Raw genomic sequence first — 25386 nt, forward strand, 5'->3', positions numbered from 1 at the left:
GATCCGGGTGTGTCCAGCCCCTGTTCTTTGTCAAGTGGCATGTGACTGTGGAGAAGGCAGCTGGTGCTCCTTCTGGTTGTGCTCTTGCTGCTGCTGGTGTTGTTGGTGCTGCTGCTGGTGTTGTTGGTGCTGCTGCTCCTCTTGTTCCTCATCAGAGATTCAGGTTGGACCTGCATAGGTTATTCTCGTGAAGGGAGGCTGCACAGATTTGCAGATCAACATGAATTAAATCAATGACAGGTGAACTGACATCTAAGAAGTTGGAAATCACCTGTCAAGCCATGAAATCACATGTTCAGAAGAAGTACTGTCACTGGACTATAATCCAGAGACTAGGGTAATGCTCTGAGGACCCAGGTTTAAATCCCACCACAGCAGATGGTGAAATTTGAATTCAATTTTTAAAAAATCTGGAATTAAAAGTCTAATGATGAAGGAAGGAAACCTGCTGTCCTTGCCTGGTGTGGCCTACATGTGACTCCAGACCCATAGCAATGTGGTTGACTCTTAAATGCCCTCTGAAAAGGCCTGGTATACCACTCAGTTCTCAAGGGCAATTAGGGATGGGCAATAAATGTTAGCCTAGCCAGCGATGCCCCCATCCCATGAACAAATTAAAAAAAAAGCTGTCACTCAGAAATGGGTAGGACACAGAGGGTTGACGTGAGGAGAATTTCAGTTACAGTGCTCCCAACCTTTGTTGTATCTCTACTGGCATTGATTAGGTCTTGGTCTCAGTTTTCTCTCTCTTGAATTAGATCCACTTGCCTTTGTCGTTTTGCTTCTCATGATGAGTCCGTGGGTAATTTGATTTAAAGCCCCACTTTCGCTTGCTCAGCCTGACATCAACTCTATACCTGTAGCAGAAAATGAAATTAGACACAGAAAAAAACTGGATTGTAACAAGTACAACAACAGGTATTTTATAGCTCCCCTCATGTTTTAAAACCACTTAATTTGTAAATATTGAATGCAAATTCTGGGGGTAAAACTCATTGATTTATTTCCTTTCTTGTAATGTTACTGCTGCCAACTTTGTATTAAAAGCAGAAGATTCAATCACTTCTAGAGTTGGACAACTGACAACTTTTTCAAAATATTTTACATCCTTCATTCTTCAAGTCTGAATCCTGAGCTCTCAGTGCTGGTGGATAATTTGAGAAGCTGATTATTCATTTGTTCACTCCCTCCCTCTCAGCCTCTGTCCTTATTTAGTCATTCAGTCTATCCCAAGACTACAGTCAACATCAATCAGTGGTCTCAGGAAGGCTCTCAAGTATAAACAAACCTTTTACAGCAACAAGCTTCTGAGTGTCAGCTGGCTGGCAATGTTTCTATTGTTCACTCTCCCTTCAAGAAGGAGTTAGATATAGCTTCTGGGGCGAAAGGGATCAAAGCCTATGAGGAGAAAGTGGGAGCAGGCTATTGAGTTGGATGATCAGCCATGATCATAATGAATGGCGGAGCAGGCTTGAATGGCCGAATGGCCTACTCCTGCTCCTATTTTCTATGCTACTATGTTTCACAAAGTAAAGCTGTTCAGATCCACTGCACATCTGCATTCACTCCTAAAGGAATCAGCCAGAGAGAATAAGTCAGTTCAGCTCCATTTCCATCACTGAAACTGGTTGTGCAGCCTCCTGCCTCAAATTTACCCAGTTTGAAAACTTACTGAGATGTCTGATCTCACTGTGATACTCAGTGTGAGGGTGACTTCCCCTGTGATGTCATGGTTTCCCTTATCCAGTTATAGGGCATGACCTTGATGAAAGCATTGGGCAAACAACCTTGACTTCATTTGCTGGAATGAAAAAACAGGTTTCCATGTAGTTACAAGCCAGAGAACTGGGCTCAAGGGCAATGGACAGTGATGGAAATGTTTGCCTTTTCTGTGGCCCTACTCTTGGTGGAGGATGGTTCCAATACTCCAATGTCCTTGTGAAACAGTACTTGTGTTTCTTGGGTTTAGGGCACTGCAGAGCTGAACACTGCAGATTATCAATGGTGCCAGATACCATTGATCAGGATCCACTGATGCTTGGTTGGTATCAATAGGTCAGGAGAATTGATTGGTGCAGGTGGGGGTCTTACATGGAGCTGAATCCAATTCTGACTGTGCTTCATGTGTTGTTTAGGTCAAGGCTCTTCAACATGTTGTTGCCTGAGAGCACAGTCATGGCTGATGAAACTGGTTCCCTTACACTCCATTACATACACGCAAGTAGTGGGGGAGCGGGAGGGTGGTGGGGGGGTGGGGTCGTGGGTAAATGCCTTCCTGGGACTTTAGTGAGGCCCAGTAAACTGGTTACTACTGCCTAACTTTCAGACTGATCTCAGCAATACCACGGGAGATCTAGCAAAGATGTTACATACTTGTATACATTTACAGAGCAGGGAGTAAGCATCAAATTCGAGGGGTAGCAGCCTGTCAGGTGAGGGATAACAGCTAAGTACCTGAGAGTGGCACTGTGTAACCATCAGATTCCAGGCCCCAGATGAGCAACAAAATTGAAGATTTACTTGCAACAACTTCAACTAATCCACCCTACTATGCATCAATATTACTGGGTTGGTTGTACTGATCATATTGCTCGTTATGACATTCACAAATTACAAGGTAACCATGTGGAGACAAACTATTCAATGTCCTTAGCCTTCTATCTAGTCTGCTGGTTAAGGATGTTGCCGTTGTTTGGTTCTTTGAGCTGATCCCATTCACTCCGAGACAGATCAGTCTGTTAGTAATAGTCCACATCTTTCACTGAAACTAGTTGTGCAGCCTCCTGGCTCAAATTTACCCAGTTTACACACAGATTGTGATGTCTGATCTCACTATGATGCTCAGTGCAAGGGTGAGACAAACTGTGATCTCACAGTTTGACTCAGCTAGCTGAGGGCTCACCTTTATAAAAGTGTTGGGAAAATGCCCTTCAGTTTAATTTAGGTCAAAGTGACCTAAGCAGCTAGAAAGTAAAAACAGGTTCCCATGTGGTTACAACAGATGGCAGTAGGTAATGGTGATGGGATTGTTTGCCTTCTCCGTATCACCATCTCCTGGTGAATGATGATTCCAATGCTTCAATACCCTTTGAAACAGGGCTTATGTTTCTTGGGTTTGGAGCACTTTTGTGGAAAGCTCCAAATTATCAGTGGTGCTGGATACCATTAATCAGGATCCGTTGATGCTGGCTTGGTGTCAGAGGAAGGGGAGCCAATCGATGCAGTTGGAGGCCTTAGATATCAGGCTCCAGGCACTTGACTACCTATGACATGGAAATTTACTTGTGACAAAAAATACAACTATTCCACCCCACTGTGCAGCAGTATTCCTGAGTCTGTTATATGCTTCACAAATCACAAGATAACCATGTTGAGTCAAACCTGTCAATGCCCGTAACCTTCCATTGAATGTATCAGTTCATGTCATTATCATTATTCACGCTCCCTTCACAAAGTAGACTTATTCAGATCTTCTAACTGAATTTCTTCACTCCTAGATAGATCAGCCAGCCAGTAACAATTCCATTTCCTTCGCTTAAACTGACTGTGCAGACTCTGGTCTCAGATTTACCCACTTTACAAACACATTGGGCCATAACTTCTGTGCTCCAGGTTAGTGTAAATGGGTGTATCCCAAAAATGCACTGGGGAACCACCCCCCTTCTCCAGAGGTTCCCAGTTACGGATTGCACAGCAATTGCAAACTTTTGATGGGCAATTGCCCTGCATTGGGACCCATCCAAAAATGTGATTTAAATCGCAAACTTTGGAAGGTTCCAACTGTCTTACATCAATAGTTAGTCAGAAAAAGTTAAAAGAATTAAACCACTTCTAGCTTCTGGATAACTATTGTACAGACCCAGAACGAACGCCCATGGGACTTCCCCCATACCCCTGAACCCTCAGGGGACGCCCCCCGCTCTCTGACTACACTTCCCATAGGACTCCTCAATGCCCCCTGTGATCCCCCAGGGATCCCACCCCTATGGGACACCCCACCGCCACGGCTACTCCCACTCCATTGGACTTTTACCCCACCTTCATGGGACTCTTACTCCCCTTCGGGGGACTCCCCCCACCCCCCCACCCCCCGCCTCTCCCCCCACAGGACTCACCCCATTCCCTGACTACACACCCAGCACTTACCCCTGCCGCCCCCCCACCAAGGTAACTTCCTACCCCACAGGATTATTCCCATTCCCCCCCCTCCGCCCCCATGGGAACTGTTCCCCCAACAAGCCCCGACTCCTGACCTCCCGCCCCCACTCTTCACCCCCCTACCAAGGCCCGATTCCCGACTGACGACCTCCCCTTCCCCCCAACCCCTCCCTCGACCAGGCCAAGACCCAGGCTGACCCGACCCCCCACCTCCCCCAAATCCTACCCGCTTACCTTATAAACTTACCTTCTCTCTGGCTTGTCAAATACCTTTAAACTTGGTTGGACTTTTAAACTTACCTGGTTTACAGCAACTTGCGCTGAACAAAAGGGACATGGATTACTGACCTGTGACTGAACTGCCCCTGATGGTCGATCCCAGGAGCAAGCTGCACTGCACTGCACAGACCTCGCCAGGCCTGAGTCGGAAGATCGGGCGAGGTAGGTTCGCCTGGGTTTCCAGATAAGTACTTTCGAGTGGGGTGGCAATCTGACTCAATTGCCACTCCATTGGAAATTATGGCCCTTTTTGATGTTTGATCTCATCGTGATATCCACTGTGAGGGTGAGACTTGCGCTGTGATGTCACGGTTTGACCCCTCAGTTAAAGAGATCACGCCTTGAGGAAATTCTTTGGCAAACCCTTGGGCTCCGTTTAGGATACAATGACAGTGTGCTAGAATGCAATAACAGGCTTTGTGCCCCGGAGAACGGGGAGTGCAGTCGATGGATAGCGCTCTTTGCCTCCTGCCATTGATGTTAAGTAGTTGTATATTTACAGCAACAGGAGCCATCCATTCAGCTCCCCAGGCATATTTCACTATTCATTAAGGTCATGGCTGTTCAGTGACTCAAATATGTTTTCCCGTCTTTGATCCATATCCATTGTTTACGCTTCCTTCATAAAGTAGACTTATTCAGATTTTCTAGCCGACCACATGCTCTCCTAGATAGATCAGCCAGTTAGTAACAGCTCCATTTCCTTCACTTAAACTGATTGTGCAGACTCCTGTCTCAAATTTGCAGTTTACAAACATATTATGATGTTTGATCTCACCGTGATACCCATTGTGAGGATGAAACTTGTACTGTGATGTCACGGTTTGAAGGCTCAGTTAAAGGGATCACACTTTGATGAAACTGTCTTTGGCAAACCCTTGCGCTCCAATTAGGGTACAATGACTTTACTGCACTAGAATGGAATAGTAGGTTTCAAAATGATCACATCCCAGATAACAGTGAGCACAGGAGATGGGCAGCTATGGGAATCAATCCTGCCATTGATGTTAAGTAGTTGTATATTTACGGCAACAAGAATCGGCCTTTCAGCTCCCCAAGCATATTTCACCATTCCTTTAGATCATGGGTGATCAGTACCTCAAATATATTATCCTGTCTTTGATCCATATTCATTGATAAACTTAGGAACATAGAAACAGGGTTACTCCATTCAGCTCCTTGAGCCTGTTCTGCTGTTCAATTAGATCTCTGTATCTTTACTCAATCTACCACCTTGCTTTCATATCCCACAATAACCCAAATAAACATAAATCTTTCACTCTAACTTTTAAAGTTTCAATTAACCTAGCCTAAAGAAAGCTTTGTGGGGCAGAGAGTTTCTGATATCTACTCCACTTTCTGTGATGAAGTATTTCCTGACATCACCCCTGAACAGTCTAACTCTAAATTTAAGAACATGCTCATTATTCTGGACTCTCTTGTGGGAGGAAATAATTTCGCGCTATGTAATCTATCATATTATCATATAATTAAATCTTAAACACTTCAATTAGATTAACCCTTAAGCTTCTATACTCGAGGGAATGCAAGCTTAGTCTACCAATATGTCTTCATAAGTTAACCCTCTAATCTCCAGTATCATTCTGGTGAATTTACAATACAGCCCATCCAGGACCAATATATCCTTTGTGGGAATGTGCTGCCCAGAACTGAATACTCCAGATGGGGTCTAAAACAGAGTACAGTGCAACTGTGTCATAGCTTGCAACCATTTGGATTCCACTCCCTTAGAGATAAAAATCAACACTTCATTAGCTTTATAAATTATTTTTTGACTTGTCTATCGGTTCCCACCTTCTCATAAATTTAGAAAATATTCTGATCGATCATTCCAATGTGGATTTGCACTTCCCCATATTGAACTCCCTCTGCTGCAGTTTTGCCCAATCAGTCTATCAATGTTGCTTTACAACTTTCCACTCTCACCTACACTACTTACTGCACCACTTGTCTAGTGCTGTCAGCAAACTTGGTTATACAGCTCTCTATTCCCTCATCTCAGCCACTGAAAAACAAAGTGAAAAGCTGAGGCTTACAAAGATGTGCTAAGTTAATTTGCTTACCCATATGTTAAGTAGCTGAATAGTCACAGAACAGGGCATGAACACCAAACTCTCAGACTGGCAGTGAGACAGTCAATCAGGGACTCCAAGGAGGGACCTCTGAGTGGTGCTGACTAACCATCAGAGCTATTACGTAACATAAAAAATTAAAGATGGATCAGAGTTTCAGTTTATCATTTAGTAGGAAGGCAAAGGGGGCTAGTACTGAGAAAGGGCAGATTACCCATCATAAATATGATCTTCCTCATTGTTTGACTGCAATTCAATCTGCACATACAAATAGGATACAGCTGAGGAAAACCCCTGGGGTATCTTCCCTTAACGAAAATTACATTCCGTGCCAGTCAGATCTCCCCCACTCTGTTGTAGGAAGATTTTGTTCTGGGTGACATGTTCGGTTCTTTACTACAAGAAAGCAACATTGACCTCAAAGAACAGCACAATTACAAAAACTGGCAACAGTCTCTCCAAGCCACTCTGCACCCGATAAGATTATGAATGGGCAGCGATGAAATTTTGCACGTGGAGGCTGAATTTCAAAGAATCCTGAAGATCATACATGCAGTAGATCATCGGACATTATAGGTTATACCTTCCTCATTATTGAATAATGTTTGGCCTGCATAGCCAGTTACAAATGTCCCTCTAAGCCATCAGGCAAATCCTCCAGGAGACAGAAACTAATTTGCAACTTTGAGCTTTCAATTACGTGATTCCCCTCCTCACATCCATTTCCAAACTGTAGTGACTCCCAACTTAACCCTGACTGCAACATCAATTCCTTGAAGATTTTTTGGAAATCTTTGGGGAATTCGTTATTGGTTGCATTTTTCGTCTCAGGCCTGGATACTGTCCAGGTCCTGCTGTAGGCTCACAGAGGATGTTTCAATATCTTTGGAACGTGAATAGAGTTGATCACTGAGGGGTTATCAGCCCCGTTCCTCACGTTATGAAGGGCTTGTCTCCCTAATACGTCCTGAATGATCCCTCCATTCTGCTCACTCTAGATTATTGCTCGTCTCCTGTTCTCACTCCACCATCAGAAGCTGATCCTTCAGTCGTTATGCCCCTGCCCTCTAGGACATTCTTCCTATCAATGTGTACTTTTTTCCCTGTCTTCAAAACCCTCCTGAAAACCATCTCTTTAGCCAAGCCAACCCCTCAACAACACTTCTTCTTGCTCATAATGTTTCTCCGACCTGTAAAGCATTCCAGAGTTTGCAGACAAGGAAAATAATACCAAATATAAAATACATTCCTCCTACTTTACTATACACCGTGACCTCAGAAAAACGCCCTGACTGTAGCAGCTTTGAACATTCTCCACAGCTGCCTCTAGGCCTGACAATTTTTGTACCAACTTTTATGATGGACAGTTTCAGTATGGGTTGAATTTGAACTCAGGTTCCAGAGGTGAAGTAGATGTCTTTATCTCCTGAGCTACCCAAAGCTCAAAGGGAACGGAAAAGCATGGGGACCACTTTCAACATTAATGTTTCTCACTTATCAGGAAAAAAACAGAATCTGGTTCTGAATGCCTTCTACGTCAAATTGTGTGGTTCAATTAGAGATTCAGATTATAGGAAAGCTAAACCTGGTAACACGCTGTGAGAGATGGTGGGGGCAGGACGCAGGGGAAAGCAGAAATAAAATTACTAAATAAAAGCTTCACTATTCCCTCTCGCTCCCACCAAACCCTGGAGAACAGGCTTTTTAGGAATGCTTTGTTAAAAACACTGGCAAAGGGAAAATACCATGCAGATTTTTAAAATGTAATGCATTTTAGCAAAGTCAAGCCCATTTATAAAGCCTCAAACATATTGCAAACATCAGAAATAAGGGATGCACTGGTGATGCGCTGGTATTGAACAGAAAGCTTTCAAGTTCCATTCCAAATCTGGGCATGCTGCCAATGGACCCTTTGCTGAATGTGCAGAATTGAATAATTCAACATACATAGATCAAAAATGTCAGTGTGTTTTATTTAGAATGGGTTCCATTGAGAGCCAAGGAAAAATTCTTTCACAATTTGTTGCCCATAAGTTGGGGGAAAATTGCATAATTGCACGGTAGGTGTAGTAACTGCTTCATTTATACAAAGTGTACACTTAGTTATCAAACTCCCCATTTTAAGTTGGCATGTCAGTTATTTTGAGCAGGGCAGATATCATCACATTTAATTGCTGGAATTAATGCAGGACTATGTTCCACACAAAATGTCACTTTAGGTAAGCCACAAGAGATTTAAAAAGAACGGAGGCTTTGTTCACTATTGATAAATTGCTAATGTACTACCCTAACTATAATCTTCTTCCTGAGGAGTTAAGTGCAGATCTTTATGAAGAGCCACTTAGAACCTAGTAAAGGGAAAATACCATGCAGATTCGATTGTATTTTAGCACAGCCATGTCTATTTGAATAGGTACAGTAACTGGTTGTATTGGACAAGCAACCCAGAGGTTGCAAATTTGAATCCCAAAATCATGCTGTGAAAAAGATTTCAATAAATTTACCAGCACCAGAAAATGGTGATGAAATCTGTTCTGAGTATTTCCCTCTCCTCTTCTGTAAGCAAGAGTGTGATCCCAGTGGGTATAACTCTGAACTCTAGGTACCTACTTCCATGTCCCCAAATGTCAAAATCCCATTTAGCCAGCTGTACCATCACATTAAGAGGCCTCCCAAATGACAAGTCCAACCCACAATGCAATTTGGTGTGCATCTTCCAATAAAACAACTCCTAGGAGCCACCATTGCTTGAGCTGAATGTCAATACCACTTGGAAAGTGAGGCCATTGAATAATCAGCATGGGAAGTTCCTATGAAAGTCAAGCTGGGCAGTACCACAGTAGGGAAATCAGTGCTGAGGAGTAGCAGTAATGCAATATACAGTATATGCATAAAATATGACCTATTACCATATGTATGCTATGTTTCATATGCTCATCGGTTCTATTAATAATTGTCATATAACAAGCATCAAAAGTGGATGAGGTGGAATTTTAAATTTCTAATTTACTCAGTCAGTAGAGTGCATGTTTGGGCAGTCATGATGAAACTGTATCGTACTCTGAGCTTGTGTACGAGCCAGTCTGGACAGCGAGACACAAGGCCAGAACGTGACTCCAGGAGGTAGTACAAAGAGATGCCTTGAAGTCATTCCTGTCAGAGGACTGAGTTACTAGGAAAGGCTAGAACACTTTAGCTTTGAAAAGGGGTGAGAAAGGATATCCTATTTGAGATTCTGGCCTTAACTTCTACAGGACATGATCCTGGCATAAACTTCAGGCTGTGTTTGCCAGTATCTCAGAGCAATGATCCCACTGGGAATATACATAGGACTTAGAAGGATTAGGCCATTTGGCCCTTCGAGCTACTCCACCATTCAATAAGATCATGGCTGACTTGGTTGTGGTCAGCTCCGATTTCCTGTCTGCCCCCATAACCCTTGACTCCCCTATCGAACAAAAATTTTATCTAACTCAGCCTTGAATAAATATAAAGACCCAGCCTCCACTACTTTCTGGAGAAGAGAACTCCACAGACTAATGGCCCTCAGAGAAAAAATTCCCTTCATCTCTCTTAAAAGGGAGGCCCCGAGTTCTAGTCTCCCCCACAAGAGGATACACCCTCCGGGTATCCACCCTATCCAGTCCCCTCAGAATCTAATATGTTTCAATCAGATCACCTTTCATTCTTATAAACATCAATGGGTATAGGCCAAACCTGTTCATCCTTTCTTCATAAGATAAGCCCCTCATCTCAGGAATGCGTTGAGTGAACCTTCTGTGGACTGTTCCTAAAACAATTATATATTTTCAAATAAGGAGACCAAAACTGTACACAGTACTCGAGATGTGGTCTCACCAAGGCCCTGTACAACTGCAATAAAAGTTCCCACTTTTATATTCCATTCCTCTTGCAATAAATGCCAACATTCCATTTGCCTTCCTAATCACTTGCTGTACCTGCATACTAACTGAGAAATATTTCAAAAGTACAACCTCAGGACAAAGGAACAAATTGAGGTGTGATTATAAAGCAATTAATTCTTGGAATGGCAGCTCTGAATGCTCTAATGGGGGAGAATCACAAAGTTAGATTGAAGTAGGAACTACATCAACCATCAGCTTCCCCCATCTCAACTTGTGTTGCTGATGTAACTGTGACATGTTATTTATGTTACTGGAGTAAGGGACATCCACAGATTGATTTATTGATCCAACTATAGTACATGGAACACAAATATCTTTACCATCTTGCTTTGGTGGGTGAGGAGAACATTATTTATGTAGTCAGTCTATTTTTGAAAATTCGGGTTCACAGGAAACCCACTTCTACATTTTATAACTCCTTGGACTGAATCAAACTTAACAAGCTGTAAACTGATCTCGTGGCATTAATTAGCACAAAACTTCAATCCTTAGCAATCCCCAAGAGCTTATCCAGGATATGCTGCTGTGAAGCCATGAGGTTTCCTCATTCTGCTTGGTCATCAGTTTGAACACCAGTAGGTGTCAGTTATCACCTGGGTCCATATTCTAATCACCTTGTCGCTCTCTTTTGTCAACATGTGACTATGCAGTAGCTGCCTTGATAGCAGCAACAGGCCCAACTCGAACGTTGTCCATTGCAATTGCTGGTAGCTGTATCTCTTGAGGCCTGTGATCTGCACCCACTGCTTCAGCAATGCTGGAAAATCCTTGTTCCCTTTAAAGAAAAAAATTGAATACGGCTGTTGATGGACTGAGGCATTGCTTGCAGAAACATAGAAAAAGTAGCCCTATTAGCCCAAGGCCACAAAATCATGTGTTGGCATAGCAACAATTTCAATCATGAAAGTTTAATACATGAAACCAGAACGACTAATTTTTGAACCCACTGATCCATTACATGACCCAATCAGTATGACAAAATGTCAGTATTTGATTATGGGATGTCTGCCTCTGTACACCACCTCCCTAGAATGATTCATTAGAAGCAGGGAGCTCAGGGACATGGAAGACTGGACCCATGGCTCGATGGTGTGTGGCACTGCATGTTGCTCTGATGCACCATCCTGCAACGTAGGCAGAGGAATGATTATTCAGAGAATTATTCAAAGACAATCTACATCACACCCTACAGCGCAATGCTTCATGTCCAGTTATGTTGTATATTTTGTGCCAATATGGTGCTGGTATAATATTGATATTGCTTTCATAGCAATTACAACTGATTGTAAATGGGACTTCAGGACTGAATGCAACCTGCCCTGCCAGTTTCAATGGATATTCCTCTTCGTCAAGTTTGCATTCTATTTTCCACAAGCAGGGACATTCCACCCATCCAACAAACACAAGACGCCAAAATGAAGTAGTTAATAAAACGCCCTGCTGCCAATGCATTACGTTACTGAGGAAGCAATATTTGAACAGTAGTGCACGCTTACTTTAACAGCTGCTCTAGTTCGCGTTTGATTTTGTTTACCACAGGGGGTCCTTGATATATGAAGACTGTGTACAACTGGATCAAAGTGGCTCCTGCTCGGATCTTCTCAAGGGCATCAGCTCCATTACTGATTCCACCCACCCCAATAATAGGAACTCTTCCTGTAGAAGAAAGCACAGCAGCAATAAGGCTCATTACATTTAACTTGTACAAGTGGAACTGATAACTAAATATTGCACTGACAATACTTCACTGGGCATGGGCTTTTTAAAATTTAAAATGTATATAAATTCAATAGTGCAAGGGTAAATATATTTTCCCAATTATATTAACCAGCAGTAAAAATTTCTTTGTGTATGCTTATAAAAGTTAAAAATAAGGGAATTAGGAAAGGATGTCAAGAGTAGCTGAGCTAATGTAGACCAGGAAGGACCCAGGTTTCAACCTCTCTCTCCACCAAATTAGTTGATTTCAGTTGTTTTGAGGGAGTTACAATTGGCTTCATTGCCTTGGAGTTGGAGGAAGTGGATCCAACTCCGACTCAACATAACACTGTGAGCATTGCGGGAAGCTCAAGTGGCCAAGACCAGTTCTGAAGGTCAAAGCTAATGTTCATAGTGTTGAGGGTCACACATGCTTAACAGCCATTTGAGCAAAGTATTGGAGGACACCTAGAACCCATGGAACTCTGCTCCAACATGCAGTCAACATCTTCAGGAGAACAGGGAACAAAGGACAAGAAAAGAAAAGAAAGAAGAGTCATATGGACTCGAAACGTTAACTCTGTCTTTCTCTCCACAACTGCTGTCAGGCCTGCTGAGTTTTTCCAGCAATTTTTGTTTTTGTTTAAGAAAAATCAAGTGTTTTACTGCACCAATTCAATGCTATCCCTCTGTACTACCATTCTCCTCCCATTCCCCACATTCTCAGACCTCCAAGTCTCAGCTAGAGGTAGCTGGATTATTCCCAATTGATGACAAATTTTTCATATAAATTCATGAACTCTGGTAAGTGATTGGTGAGTTCTCAAATTTCACCCATGAACCTTGCCCAAATTGAAAGAACAAACATTAACCTCCCATTCTAGGTTGGATTTTACAAAGGTCCCAGACGTAAAAGGACAGTTTAAATGAAGCTTGTGTCCAATCTGATGCCCCCTTTGTACCTCAGAGGTGGAGATGAGGGGCTGAGATGCAATTCCCACAGGCAACACTAAACCATCTTTACTCAACTACAGTGATGAAATACCTCATCACTGAGGGCACTGCAATCCACCATGTAGCTCATGCTACCGTGAAACTACATTGTTTAGTTAGCCCACAGAACCTCCACACAAATTACTATGGATCTTATGAGACCCCACTGCAATTTAAAATGGTGAAATGATGATGTCCATTTAGTTCATCACTACGACAACTTCATTTAAAAAAAAGTGTTTAAAAAAATCTTGAGAAAGACTGTCTTTGCTATATGGGGCAAAATGATAAACTTGCACATAAACAAAGTACATTTTCTGCCTTGATGTTTGTTGCTGTACCAGTGGAAGCACCCAGTAACAGGCTCCTATGCCCAATGTTGAATTTGAACTTCAAATCACTGATGTCATTTGTGATTCCATGCAGCTGAATAATACCTTTGGTTAGTGAATACATCTCATTCACAGCCTGTGTTGATATTTCCTTCAGTGGTGCTCCACTCAAGCCCCCAAGCTGAGTCTGTAGTGGGTCTTGAAGGGATTGTGGCCTGCTGACTGTAGTATTTGTCACGATTAGACCATCAACTCCCAGCTGCAAATTGGAATAGGAGAACATCAAGTGGAAGATTGCACACTGTAACTGGGTAGTCAGAATAATGCAGTGACTCAGAATCAGTCCGTCTCAGTGGTTTACCACATTTCACAAAGCACACAGATACAAAGAAAGGAAACAGTTGCAAATCTAACACCAACAGTCTGAATCCTGAAATGCAAGGTCAGTCTCAGCTACACACTCAGAATAAGAGCTCATTACCTCCTCTAGGGTTCTTTAACCAATCACCCAAATGGAAAGCTCATTGTTTCTAACCCAATTTTCAAAATCATTGAAAATCCAAAATCCATGGAGTAAACTGGCTCATTTTCTACAAATACAGATCTGCAATCAGGCTATACGCGTGGAAAGTGAACTTGGCCTCATTTAAGGTTCAATTGCTCTATGTTGCATTGTCCCTCACCTCTATTACAACACGAGCAATGTCTTTTTTATCTTGAGCTGTCAGATCTGGAGCAATTTTTAAAAGTACAGCTGGCTTCCGGTTGACTTTCAGAGCGTCCCTTTCCTTCAACACCTGTAAAAGAATCAGGAAAAGCTGCTACAAAACTTGGAAGCAACAGGATGTTATTAAAATAATTGAGGTGAAGTATTCTAACAGCACAAACAGAGCAATGCTCTAAAGGAATTAGGGTGTCCAAACTTTCTTTTAAAAATAAAAGAATGCACATTTGCCTGTCAGCATTAAAAACAAACCAACATTGGGCAAGAATAAAAAAAATAATAAATTCTGACAGATATTTGCTTTCTTCCTTAACAAAAGGAAAAAAAAGACTTCATTTATACAGTACCTTTTATGACTTCAGGATGTTGCAACATGCTTTACAGCTAATTAAATATTTTGGATGTGTAGTCAGAGTTCTAATGTAGAATATGCAGCAGCCAATTTGTGTACAAACAGCAGTGTGATAGTGACCAGATAACCTGTTTAAGCGATGTTGGTTGAGGGATAAATATTGGCCACAGCACTGGGGAAAACTCCCTTTCTTTTCTTCAAAATTGTGCTATGGCTCTTTTATTAATTTGTTCATGGGATGTGGGTGTCGCTGGCTAGGCCAGCATTTATTGCCCATCCCTAAACGTTTTAAGAGTCAAACACATTGCTGTGGGTCTAGAGTCACATGTAGGCCAGGCCAGGTAAGGACAGCAGATTTCCTGCCTAAAGGACATTAGTGAACCAGATGAGTTTTTACGACAATCGACAATGGTTTCATGGTCATCATTAGACTTTTAATTCCAGATTTTTATTGAATTCAAATTTCACCATCTGCTGTGGTGGGATTCGAACCCAGGTCCCCAGAGCATTACCCTGAGTCTCTAGAATATTAGTCTTGTGACAATATCGCTATACCACCACCTCCCCCCAGGTCCACACAAGAGAGCAGATGGGGACTCAGTTTAAATCTCATCTGAAAGGCAGCGCCTTCGGCAGTGCAGCACTCCTTCAGTACCACATTGGAATATCTGCCTAGTTTTTGCTCTCAAATTTTAAAGAGTTGGGCTTGAATCCACAAGCTCTAGAGCTGCCACTGAGCTACAGAAGTTACAGACAACGGGTGTTTTGGTTTTAGCTGCTTGATTGGACACACCAAAAATAAGTAAGCCATTTGCTGACCTTTTCCAACAGGTTCCGCAGCTCCTCCTTGCTCTGAAGTGCTCTTAAACCTGGGGTGTTGGGACTAGACAGATTCACAACCAGATAGTCAGCTAGTGGACCCAGCTGCCGGACTCCTTCCACATAATCGGCTGCAGCGTCCTGAGACAGCTTGTTCTTCCCAAGGTTTATACCCAAAGGTCTCCCCGCTTCGAAAACAAAAAAACAATTCACACAATGACTATTTCTATAAGGAGCTTCCATCAAAACGTGACAGGAATTACACTTTGAAAGTTCTATGGAAAGCAGACATCATTCATATACAGTTGCTAGTCACAGCTGGAATTAAACAGGTTTTACAACTCCAAAGCCTTAAAAATTGCTGGAGTTACTCCACTAACATTTTAATGCTGAAAAAAAAGACATTTCTTTGTCAAAGCTTTTCGACTTGCACTCACCAGGACAATTCACAAGAATTAAAAATGTAAAGGGAACTTTATTCTTGTGAACTGTCCTGATGAGTGCAAGATAAAAAGCTTCAACAAAAAGTTAAATTTTTCAGCAATACTCAAGTTCTGTACTACCAAACGGCTATTAACATTTTATTCCTGAATTTTCCTTCATTTAACAATTTTTCATACTGTAATGTACTAGAACCAATGCCTGTGTCCTGACTCCAGATGATAAACGTACAAGGGGTGAAATGCATGAGGATTTGAGCTCCTTAACCGATTAGCTTTGCAGAAGCACTAAATCCAGTTTCGCTCGGAAGAAAGAAATTGCATTTAAGTAGTGACCTCCACACTCAAGATATCTTGAAAGATTATACAGACAATGAATTAATTCTGAAGTACAGTCACAGTTGCTTTGTAGAAAAAACAAGGTCCTAGAAACAAAACGTTTTGGTGATCTTGACTGAGGGACAGACAGTGTTCAACCCCCCTATTCTTTAAATAGTTCTGTGGGGTCATCTTACATCCACTAAGAACAGACTAATGAGTTTTGGTTCAACATCCGATCCAAAAGAAGGTACCTCTGGCAGTGAAGCACTCCCTCAACACTACTGAATGATCTGCCCAGGTAACATGCTCAGATACTGAAGTGGGGCTTTAACCCAAGATAAATGTGCAAGGCATCAAATTCACAAGGATTAGCAAACTTCACATCAATGGAATATAGAAGATCTCAATCTGATTAAAACTAATGTTGGTATATTGGGTCTTGGTTATCTACAAAACAATTTAATTAACACTTATTAACTGTCTCACTTGGCAAGGTGAAAAGTTCAGTGAATAAGAAGTTAACTGGGACATCTAGGTGCTAAATAGCAACAGAACTTTCCTGAAACACTCAGCAGATTAGGCAGTATCTGTGGAGACAGAAACAAGAATTCATGTTTCAGATCTTTCAATTCTGAAAAGTATCCACACCTGAAACATCAACTTATTTGTTACCCTCCACAGACCTGCTGAGCATTTCAAGTATTTTCAGTTCTTTGAATCAGATCACCAGTCTTTGCAATAAGATAAAAACGAAAAGCTACTGCGGATGCTGGAAATCCAAAACAAAAACAGAATTACCTGGAAAAAGGTTCTTTGAGGTATTGTGAAAATGACTGAAGTCTGCCGCCACCATGTGACTGGAAACCGTATTACACACAAGGCTGCATATTTGCCACTGAATTGTTAATTGAATTTCCCTATCTGCACCTTCAGAAAAGATAGTTTGTGCATAAGTTGCAAAATGAAAATGGGAAAATAAAGCTGGACAAGGGTTTGTGTCAAAACAAAACAGAATAAACTGAAAGAATACAGAGTGAAGCAGGTTTGAGCAACAAAAACAGTGCAGAAGTTAGCCACTGTACTCAAAAGCAAAATACTGTGAACACTAGGAATCTGAAATAAAAACAGGAAATGCTGGAAAAACTCAGGAGGTCTGGCAGCATCTGTGGAGAGAGAAACAGAGTTAATGATTCGAATCCAAAAATGACTCTTCTTTGGAAATTTTTCCAGCTCTTACCTTTCGTAAATTGTTCCTGGGTTTCCAACCGAGCTTGAAGCCTCTGCTGTACAGCAACATAACCATGACTATTAAAACCATACCTAGTTTAAAAGAGAAACACCAGAATCTTAACATTGCTGTTCTCCACAGGAGGGCTTGTTAATACAGCGCACCGGAGGTACGCAGCACCTTACCTGAGCCCAGGAACACACCCCGGGACCATATTTTAGGGGAGATTTCATGTCCCATTTATGAGGAAATCTTCCCACTCCAGTGCAGGCATTGGGGGAAATACACCCCAGGATCAGATATTGGAAAAGATTCCCAGTACTTTGTATGATGGAATCTCCACATCTCATCATTGGACTCATCAGGGCTAGACATTGGGAGAGATTCCAAATCCCAGATGTGAGGGAATAGCTCCCCACTCCCGGTAAAGTAAACGGGGATCACATTTAAAAAGACAAAGTGTGGTATAAATCATTTGTGGGTTCCGGTCATTTCTACGGCCCTGACATGCCACCAGCACAAGCCCACAAGCTTAGAGAATCAGGGCCAGAATGCCGATTGCTATACAATACTAGCAGCTTCACTTGGCTTCATACTTTAAGGACCCAATGACCCCAGACAATTCACCTTTTTTGGGTCTTCCCCACCTTGTTGCATGCTGTTCTCAGATCAACAGGTGGTGGGTAGTGGGGGGGGAAAAGGTACCAGGCACAAGGGCTTGTGGTGCCAGCTGCCTTGGGCATGAGTGCATCTCACACCCTTCTGCTTATAGATTGAGATGAAGTAGAGTGGGAGGGAGCTTGTGTGGAGTGTAAACACCAACATAGATCAGTTCCTTCAAAATTAAAACCCAGACTGAAAAAGTCCCCAATGTACTCACTAAGCTTTTACATGTACGCTGATGACTCTCGCCATCATAGCTTCTATTGCCTGCTGCACTGTCACTAAATTATCAGACTGCTTATTCCGAGATCTAGTACTAGATGAGCAGAAATTTCCTCCAATTAAATATGGGGATGACTGAAGCCACTGGTCTTCAGTTCTCAATACAAATTTTGTTCTTTAGCTACCAACTCCATCCCTCTTGCTGGCAACCACTGGAGGCTGAATCAGATTGTTGACAAAACTTGGCATCATACCTGACCCCTAGATGAGCTTCCGACCACATATCCACAGCATCACTAAGACCATCTATTTCCATCTCCATAACATCGCCTGACTTTGCCCCTGTCTCAGCTCATCTGCTGCTGAAAAGCTTCATTCACACCTTTATTACCTCTAGACTTTACTATTCCAATGCAAGCCTGGCCACCCTCCCACATTCCACCCTCTGTAAACTTGTGGTCATCCAAAACTATGCTGCCTGTGTCTTAACTCGCGCCAAGTCCTGCTCACCCCGGTGCTTGCTGGTCTGCACTGATTCCATGTCAAGCAACATCTTCATTTTAAATTTCTCATCCTTGTTTACAAATCCCTCCAATGCCTCACCACCCCCCCCCCCACCATCTCTGTAATCTCCTTCAGCCCCACAGCCTCAGAGATATCTCCGCTCATCTAATTCTGGTCTCTTGACCTTCCCCGATTATTGGTGGCCACGTCTTCAGCTGCCTGGGTCCTAAGCTCTGGAATTGTCCCCTTAAGCCTCTCTACCCCACTAATCAGGCTGATGTCATTCGCATCCAGCCCCCAACCCACCCCAAAATATTTTCTACAAACTATAACACAAGAATTTATACTCACAGCAACTTAGCCCTACCTGTTGATGACAGCCTGGTCTGGCTCCAGTCTGAAGACCCTGGGTCTGGGGTTTCCTTCCTGGGGTTGTGGCGTGATACTTCCTATCTCGACAAATCCAAACCCCATCTTGTAAAGGCCATCCACTGCCTCCCCATGTTTGTCGAACCCTGCTGCAATTCCCACAGGGTTCTTGAACTTTTGGCCAAATACATTGACCTCCTGAAAGAGGTCAGTGATCACCGGTGAACGAGACAAACTCGGCATTCAGCAGCGAGAGTTATTCCTCACACTTAGGGCTGTCAACTCTCCAAGATTGTCCTGGGCTCTCCAGGATTCATCTCCTGGATCCTGTGGCAAGTTACCCAGGAGAAAAATCACAGGGTGTTAAAGTAACTGGTTTTTTTTCCCCATTTTCCTTGAACACGTTCATTTACTAATTATAAAAATATTGCAGATAAGGGAAAGGCTGTTTTCTAGTTCAGGGGTAGTGGGAGTTGGAGAACCCTTCAGCAATACTTCCAGAGTTGGCAACCCTATATATAATGCAAGTTATCCTTTTACACATTATAGATAGAGCATGTGTACTAAGAACCAGCGCCACTCACTGGGTGGGATTTGCCAGCCCCGCCCACCGCTGGGATTGTCCAATCCTGCCGTAAATCAATGAACTTTTGGCTGGGCCGCCGAATCTCCTGCGGCGGGTCCCGCCAGTGTCTTGACTGCGGAGGTTTTTGAGGACAATTATTTCCCACTTTCCCTTCCTCTCCTACAGTCACTCACTCTCAGGCGCGCTGGTCGGCAATTTACCCAGAGCTTTCACGGCATTTCTTTCCTGCATATCAGTCACTCTTCCTCTTAAGGATTTCAAAAGGAGCAGGTTGTATTTGAAAATGAAACTGTTAATGAGCTCACACTATGAGTTTGAAGAAGCTGACAGGTCAAATCAGTAATCAGTGGGCAGAGGCAAGCAGGTGACCTTTCTTGAAACTGGGACCATTTTCTGAGCAGCAGGAATCATGGAATTCATGTTCCTATGTGAATTCAACTAAATCTGACACAGGAATTTATTTTCCACATTAAACTGTGTCATATATGCAGTGATACGTACATATACATATCAATGTCACATTCAGCCATGCGACAACCTCTCTATTCAAACTAATTTTCTCTTACAAATAAAATTGTGACTGTAAAAGTCCTCAATGTTTACAAATGATACAATTTCAAAAACACCAATGAGACTGTGATTTGCAGAAGACGTTCGTATTTGATTATCAATTACAATCACTGCAATCGCCATCCTCTACTCTCCGAAAACTGAGGGTATATTTCCTTCCATTTGCTATTTTTTCTGAAAGATATAGACAGTCTTCCTCACTTTATGCTCAGAGCAACTTTCTTGCTAAGATTAACAAATAGCAGGAAATATACACCACAAAATATTTAAATATTTTAATTTACAAATCAGGATTTTAGCAAGGATGGAATTGCATGGTTATTTCAACATAGGGTTCATAAAGCGACAACTGCCAAGTCTTCTGATCAGAGCTGGGACCACAGCGTCCGATGCTGTTCAGGCAGAAAACTACCCACTTGCTTGGATATGTTTAAAAAGACCAGACTTCCAATCCATGATACAGGAAAACTCCCCCAGCGCAGGAATCCATGCAGAGAGCAATGAGGAGAATTAGCACAGAAGACACACACCTTTATATGGCATTATCAGTCATAAGGTAAGTTTAAATGTCCAGTGTGAATGTTAGTGAAGGGATGAATGGATGAATGAGTGAATGGATAGGGTGGTAGGGTGCAGGTGGGTCAGGGGATAGTTGAATCGGGTCAGGAGGGGTTGTCAGGTTGGGGGTTAGTCAGGTTGGGTCGGGGCGGTAGAAGAGTTGGGTCAGGAGGTGTAGCCAGGGTGATCAAGGTGGATTGTCGGGGGTCAGGGGTCAAGGGAGGAGTCAGGGGGTCAGTGTGGTGACTGGGGGGGTGGGGTTGTCAGTTAGGCCAGGATATTTTTGTCCATAATTTCCAGGGTAACTACTCAGGTAAATACCACGGAGCTGTCCGAAGTCTCCGATTCTAACTTGGAGCTGAAGACTTTTGCTGAAGGTCCTGGGGAGCAGGGGAATTGCCCATCGGAAGTTCAAACTTCCTGACAATTCCTATGGAGTCAGCATGTCGGGACTTCCCATGGGTCGTACGTCTAGTCTCCAATGATCCGGAGGCCAGACGATCTGGACTCCAATGATCTAGAGGCCAAACGATCTGGACTCCAATGATCTGGAGGCCAGACGATCTGGACTAACATTGTGGATGATTAATCGAGGACAAGTCGCGCTCATTATGAGAAACTGTCCTCGGGTTACTCCCAATTCTTAGAGAATGACAACAGCAGAAGTAGGGTAAATGGAGGCTTGTGTGAAGAGCAGGGCAATAATTTGAAATACATGAAGCGGTTCAAGAAGGCTGCTCACCACCACCTTCTCAAGGGCAATTACGGATGGGCAATAAATGCTGTGCTAAGCAGCGAAGCACATGTCCCATGAATGAATTTAAAAAAAGGAAGTGGATGATTGAAAGTGCTAAGATTAATAAAAACACTATTCACAGCAAATTCAAAACACTTTTTGTAATGCCAATAAAAGTTATCCATTCACTTCACTTATAGCAGAAATTCTTTGGGAGTGTTCAGGATACTTTTGTTGGCGACTGGGGATGTGGCTTGTGCTTCATGGAGTACTTACCAGGGCAGAGGAATCCCTGCATTTTGCCCACGGGATTAATCCCCAGGAAATAAACCGGATGGCAAGAGTATGTGCGGTTTCTGGATCCACAAATTTCCGCAGAGTAGGCATCAGGTGTTTGGCATAAAACTTCTCATCCCCAATAGCAGTGCAATAGGTGAAAAACAGACAAGTGCCACCACCCAGCACTTGAACAGCCTCTCTTAAACGCCTCTGTAGTGAGGAGAAGCAAAACAATACTGAAATTAAATCCAAAACTAGAGAGGATATCTTTACTGCTGTTAACCAATAGCAAATGCTGTAAATGCTTGCAGGATGGTTTCAATCAAGAATATGGCTTCTGGTGGTTTGTTTTTGTGGACAATATGTTTATATAAGAGTGTAAAAGAATATTGCAGAGAACTTTACAAGGCGGAGAGCTGGACATTGAGTAGAAAAAGGAGGAATTTTAGAATAGTCAAAAGATATAAGGTTTCTGAAATTAATGAGGATTTTTTTTTTTAAATGGGGGTGTGAGGAGCTTTTTCCCAGGGTGGAAGAGTCAATTACTAGGGGACATAGATTTAAGGTGAGAGGAGAAAACTATAAAGGTGATGTGCGGGGCAAGTTTTTTTACGTAGAGGATAGTGAGTGTCTGGAATTCGCTGCCAGAGGAGGTGGTGGAAGCAGGTACGATAGTGGTGTTTAAGAGGCAGCTTGACAAATACATGAATAGGATGGGAATAGAGGGATATGGACCCCGAAAGTGCAAAATGTTTTAGTTGACGGGCAATATGATCAGCGCAGGCTTGGAGGGCCGAAGGGCCTATTCCTGTGCTGTACTTTTCTTTGTTCTGAGTGTGGAAGAGTTCCAGGAAGCATGACTGAAAGGTCATCCTCAGACGGTAGGGTGGAGACAACAGGGAATAAACAGTAAACCAAAGGCAGAATGTGGGATTGGGATGTACAATTGAAGAAGATGCTTCTGTTCAGTGAGTTTAAGGAGTATTTGAAGACGTGGTCCCATGGAATTCTGAAGATCAGTCATTAGCATGCACTGGGAGCCAGAGAAGCATGACACTCTCAGGGAAAGCCAGTGTTAGGGTCTTTGATTGATTTGAGAGCATTGTTCCAGAGGTGGAGCAATGTAGTCTTAGAAAATTAATATTTCACAACCATTAGGTAAGAGTGCGAATGAAGAAAAAACATAAACATGAGACAAGATCCAGGTTGATCAGGCACCTGTCACAATTTAACCCAGTCAAAACCCACCCACTTGCACACAAAATCGGACCCATGCATATTCTAATATGCTAAAGGTTCTAAAGTGGGGGGATACCGAGATTTAGAATCACATTCTGACGACAGCTTCTTGAACTTTTGCAAAATGCACATAAATGTAAATGTCCAGCAAGATGCAATGTCAACTTTAACCCAATCACACACGCATTCTTTTATCAATTCACGCAATAAAATCTAACTTAATGCAGCATTGTGGACATTTTTTTCTCCGCTATATTGGAAGTTTAAGCAAAATAAAGGATTTATCTGATGCAATTCATAGTGCATCTACTGTTTGCTTTACTGCTGAGCGGCAGCCCAGGACGGTGAAATACCACAGTGAGTCCTAACACAAACTGCAGTGCAATCGCTGCAGAGCCCGGACACATGGAGGAGACAAGTTCCAGCTACATTGTTGCGACGTGCCGGCCCTCCAGTCACTCTCCTACCTTCAATGTGCTGCTGGCCATTCTGTCTTCAGAGGCAGTACTTTGGTTTCCTGTGATTCCGGAACAGGCAGGCTCAGAGAAACCAGACAGACGGGAAGTGCAGCGAGTAGGACCGCTCTATAGCAACAGCAAGTGTGAACCGGCGCATGAGAAATTGCAAACGCTTCTACAAAAATAATTACAAATTTAACCATTTTTTTTAAAAACAAACTTACGAATTAAATTAATTCTGATGCTTCCAAAATTTTTTGATGGTTGAGGAGAGTACGGTGAGAGGGTTGAGAACTTGAATTCAGCCTCTCAAGTCTTCAACTTTGATGTGAAGTAGAATTTCCGAACATTATGTTCCCTCGTGAGCGGAACTGGGCTGCTCACAGCTCAGGGAAAGGTGAAAAGGCAAAACACTATACCAAGAACAGGAAACACACTAACAGGTCAATTATCAGAGAGCAGACAACTTAGACTGATCCCTCCCTTCAGAAGGATAAAATAAAATTGTCGACTGTGAAAAGGGATTCCCTAAAATAAGAATTTGTACTTATATAGCGCCTTCAACGTAGTAAAATGTTCCAAGACGTTTCACAGGAGTGTACTAACCACAGGAGTGTACTAAGACACACATTAGCATTGAGTCCATGCAGGGGAGGTTAGGACAGGAGCTTGGTCAGAAGTAGATTTTTAGTGGAGGTGAAAGGAGACAGGTGGAGAGGTTAGGGGCTAAGCTGAAGGCATGGCTGCTAATGGTAGAGTGTGGTAAGTGGGGAACGTACAAGAGTCCTGATGACATCCTATGTGGCATACATGCCAACCATTCTCACCTGACCAGTTGTCAGCTTGGTGGCGTTTCATGAGACAAATCAGCTTTATTTTTCACCAGGAAGCCTTTTACTATCGCGTGCCAATTTAAAGTAAAAAAGTATTCAGGTGATCTGATGGTTTTCGAGAGTCGTCATTGCGTTGATGTTTATTTTGTGTTTGTCACAAAATAAGTATTAATGACAAATCAACTGGTAAAATGTAGCTTTTACTGTCTTATTTTTCCCATTGCGTACAAAATAGCTTTCCAAGACACGCTCATCTGTTGTCTTATCTGTACATGACTACATATTAAGACTACCTATAACTAACTTTTATTTGATAAGTATGTTTCTTAGTGTGTTATGGACTAGATTTTCCAGACAGGTTACTCATTAGAAACATCAAACATTATTTACAGGCTGCAGCAGCAGTTACATGCTTCCATCAAGGTCCACAACTAGAAGAACTCTCACTCTGAGGTTCCTGTGCTTAGAACCGATTCATTCACACTGTCCTGTGATACTATACAATACAATAAGTCTTAAAGCTACAATCATTACATTCCTTTAAACTACGATTACTGCATTTCCCCCTCTTTTAAACTTTTGTACTGTTTGTATTTACAAGAACATCTACATTCATGACATTATGAATATATATACTGGTCATGGAATTATAAGTTCAGCCACCCAAGTGGTTTCCTGATCCGGGTGAAACTATGTTGCTCCACGACCTTCGAATCTCTTACTGGATCCACATTATCTGGAACTGCAGCAACATCAGGTACCTCTTTAGGCACAGGCAGTTCAGTGTTATCCACTCCAACAGAGACATCTGGTATGTCTATCTTTGGTTGAACAATTTCAACAGGGACCACGGGTTCTACAATGGTTATAGGTGGAATATAATTTTGTTGGGGCATCTTCCTTCTTCTCAAATGATCCACGTGTTTGTGGACGATCCAGCCGTCCACTTCTATGTGGTACAACAAGGGTCCGGTCACGGAAACAATTACACCAGGTAACCAACTCG

The 25386-nt window shown here is 42.6% G+C and overlaps 1 protein-coding gene across 1 annotated transcript; it reads right to left on the minus strand.

The window, feature by feature from the left end:
• Nucleotides 1-8478: 8478 nt before the first annotated feature.
• dhodh (dihydroorotate dehydrogenase) lies at nt 8479-23622 on the minus strand. The gene is made up of 9 exons (XM_078544523.1): nt 23557-23622; nt 21848-22060; nt 19120-19319; nt 17373-17455; nt 15375-15562; nt 14163-14276; nt 13585-13738; nt 11953-12112; nt 8479-11231 (listed from the first exon to the last, which is right to left on the minus strand). The coding sequence occupies exons 1-9, from the start codon at nt 23575-23577 to the stop codon at nt 11099-11101; spliced, it is 1266 nt and encodes a 421-aa protein (XP_078400649.1). The 5' UTR covers nt 23578-23622; the 3' UTR covers nt 8479-11098.
• Between the last annotated feature and the right edge of the window lie 1764 nt (nt 23623-25386).

The sequence above is a fragment of the Cetorhinus maximus genome, chromosome 6 (assembly GCF_964194155.1).
Source record: "Cetorhinus maximus chromosome 6, sCetMax3.hap1.1, whole genome shotgun sequence".
In the NCBI taxonomy this organism is placed as follows: Eukaryota; Metazoa; Chordata; class Chondrichthyes; order Lamniformes; family Cetorhinidae; genus Cetorhinus; species Cetorhinus maximus.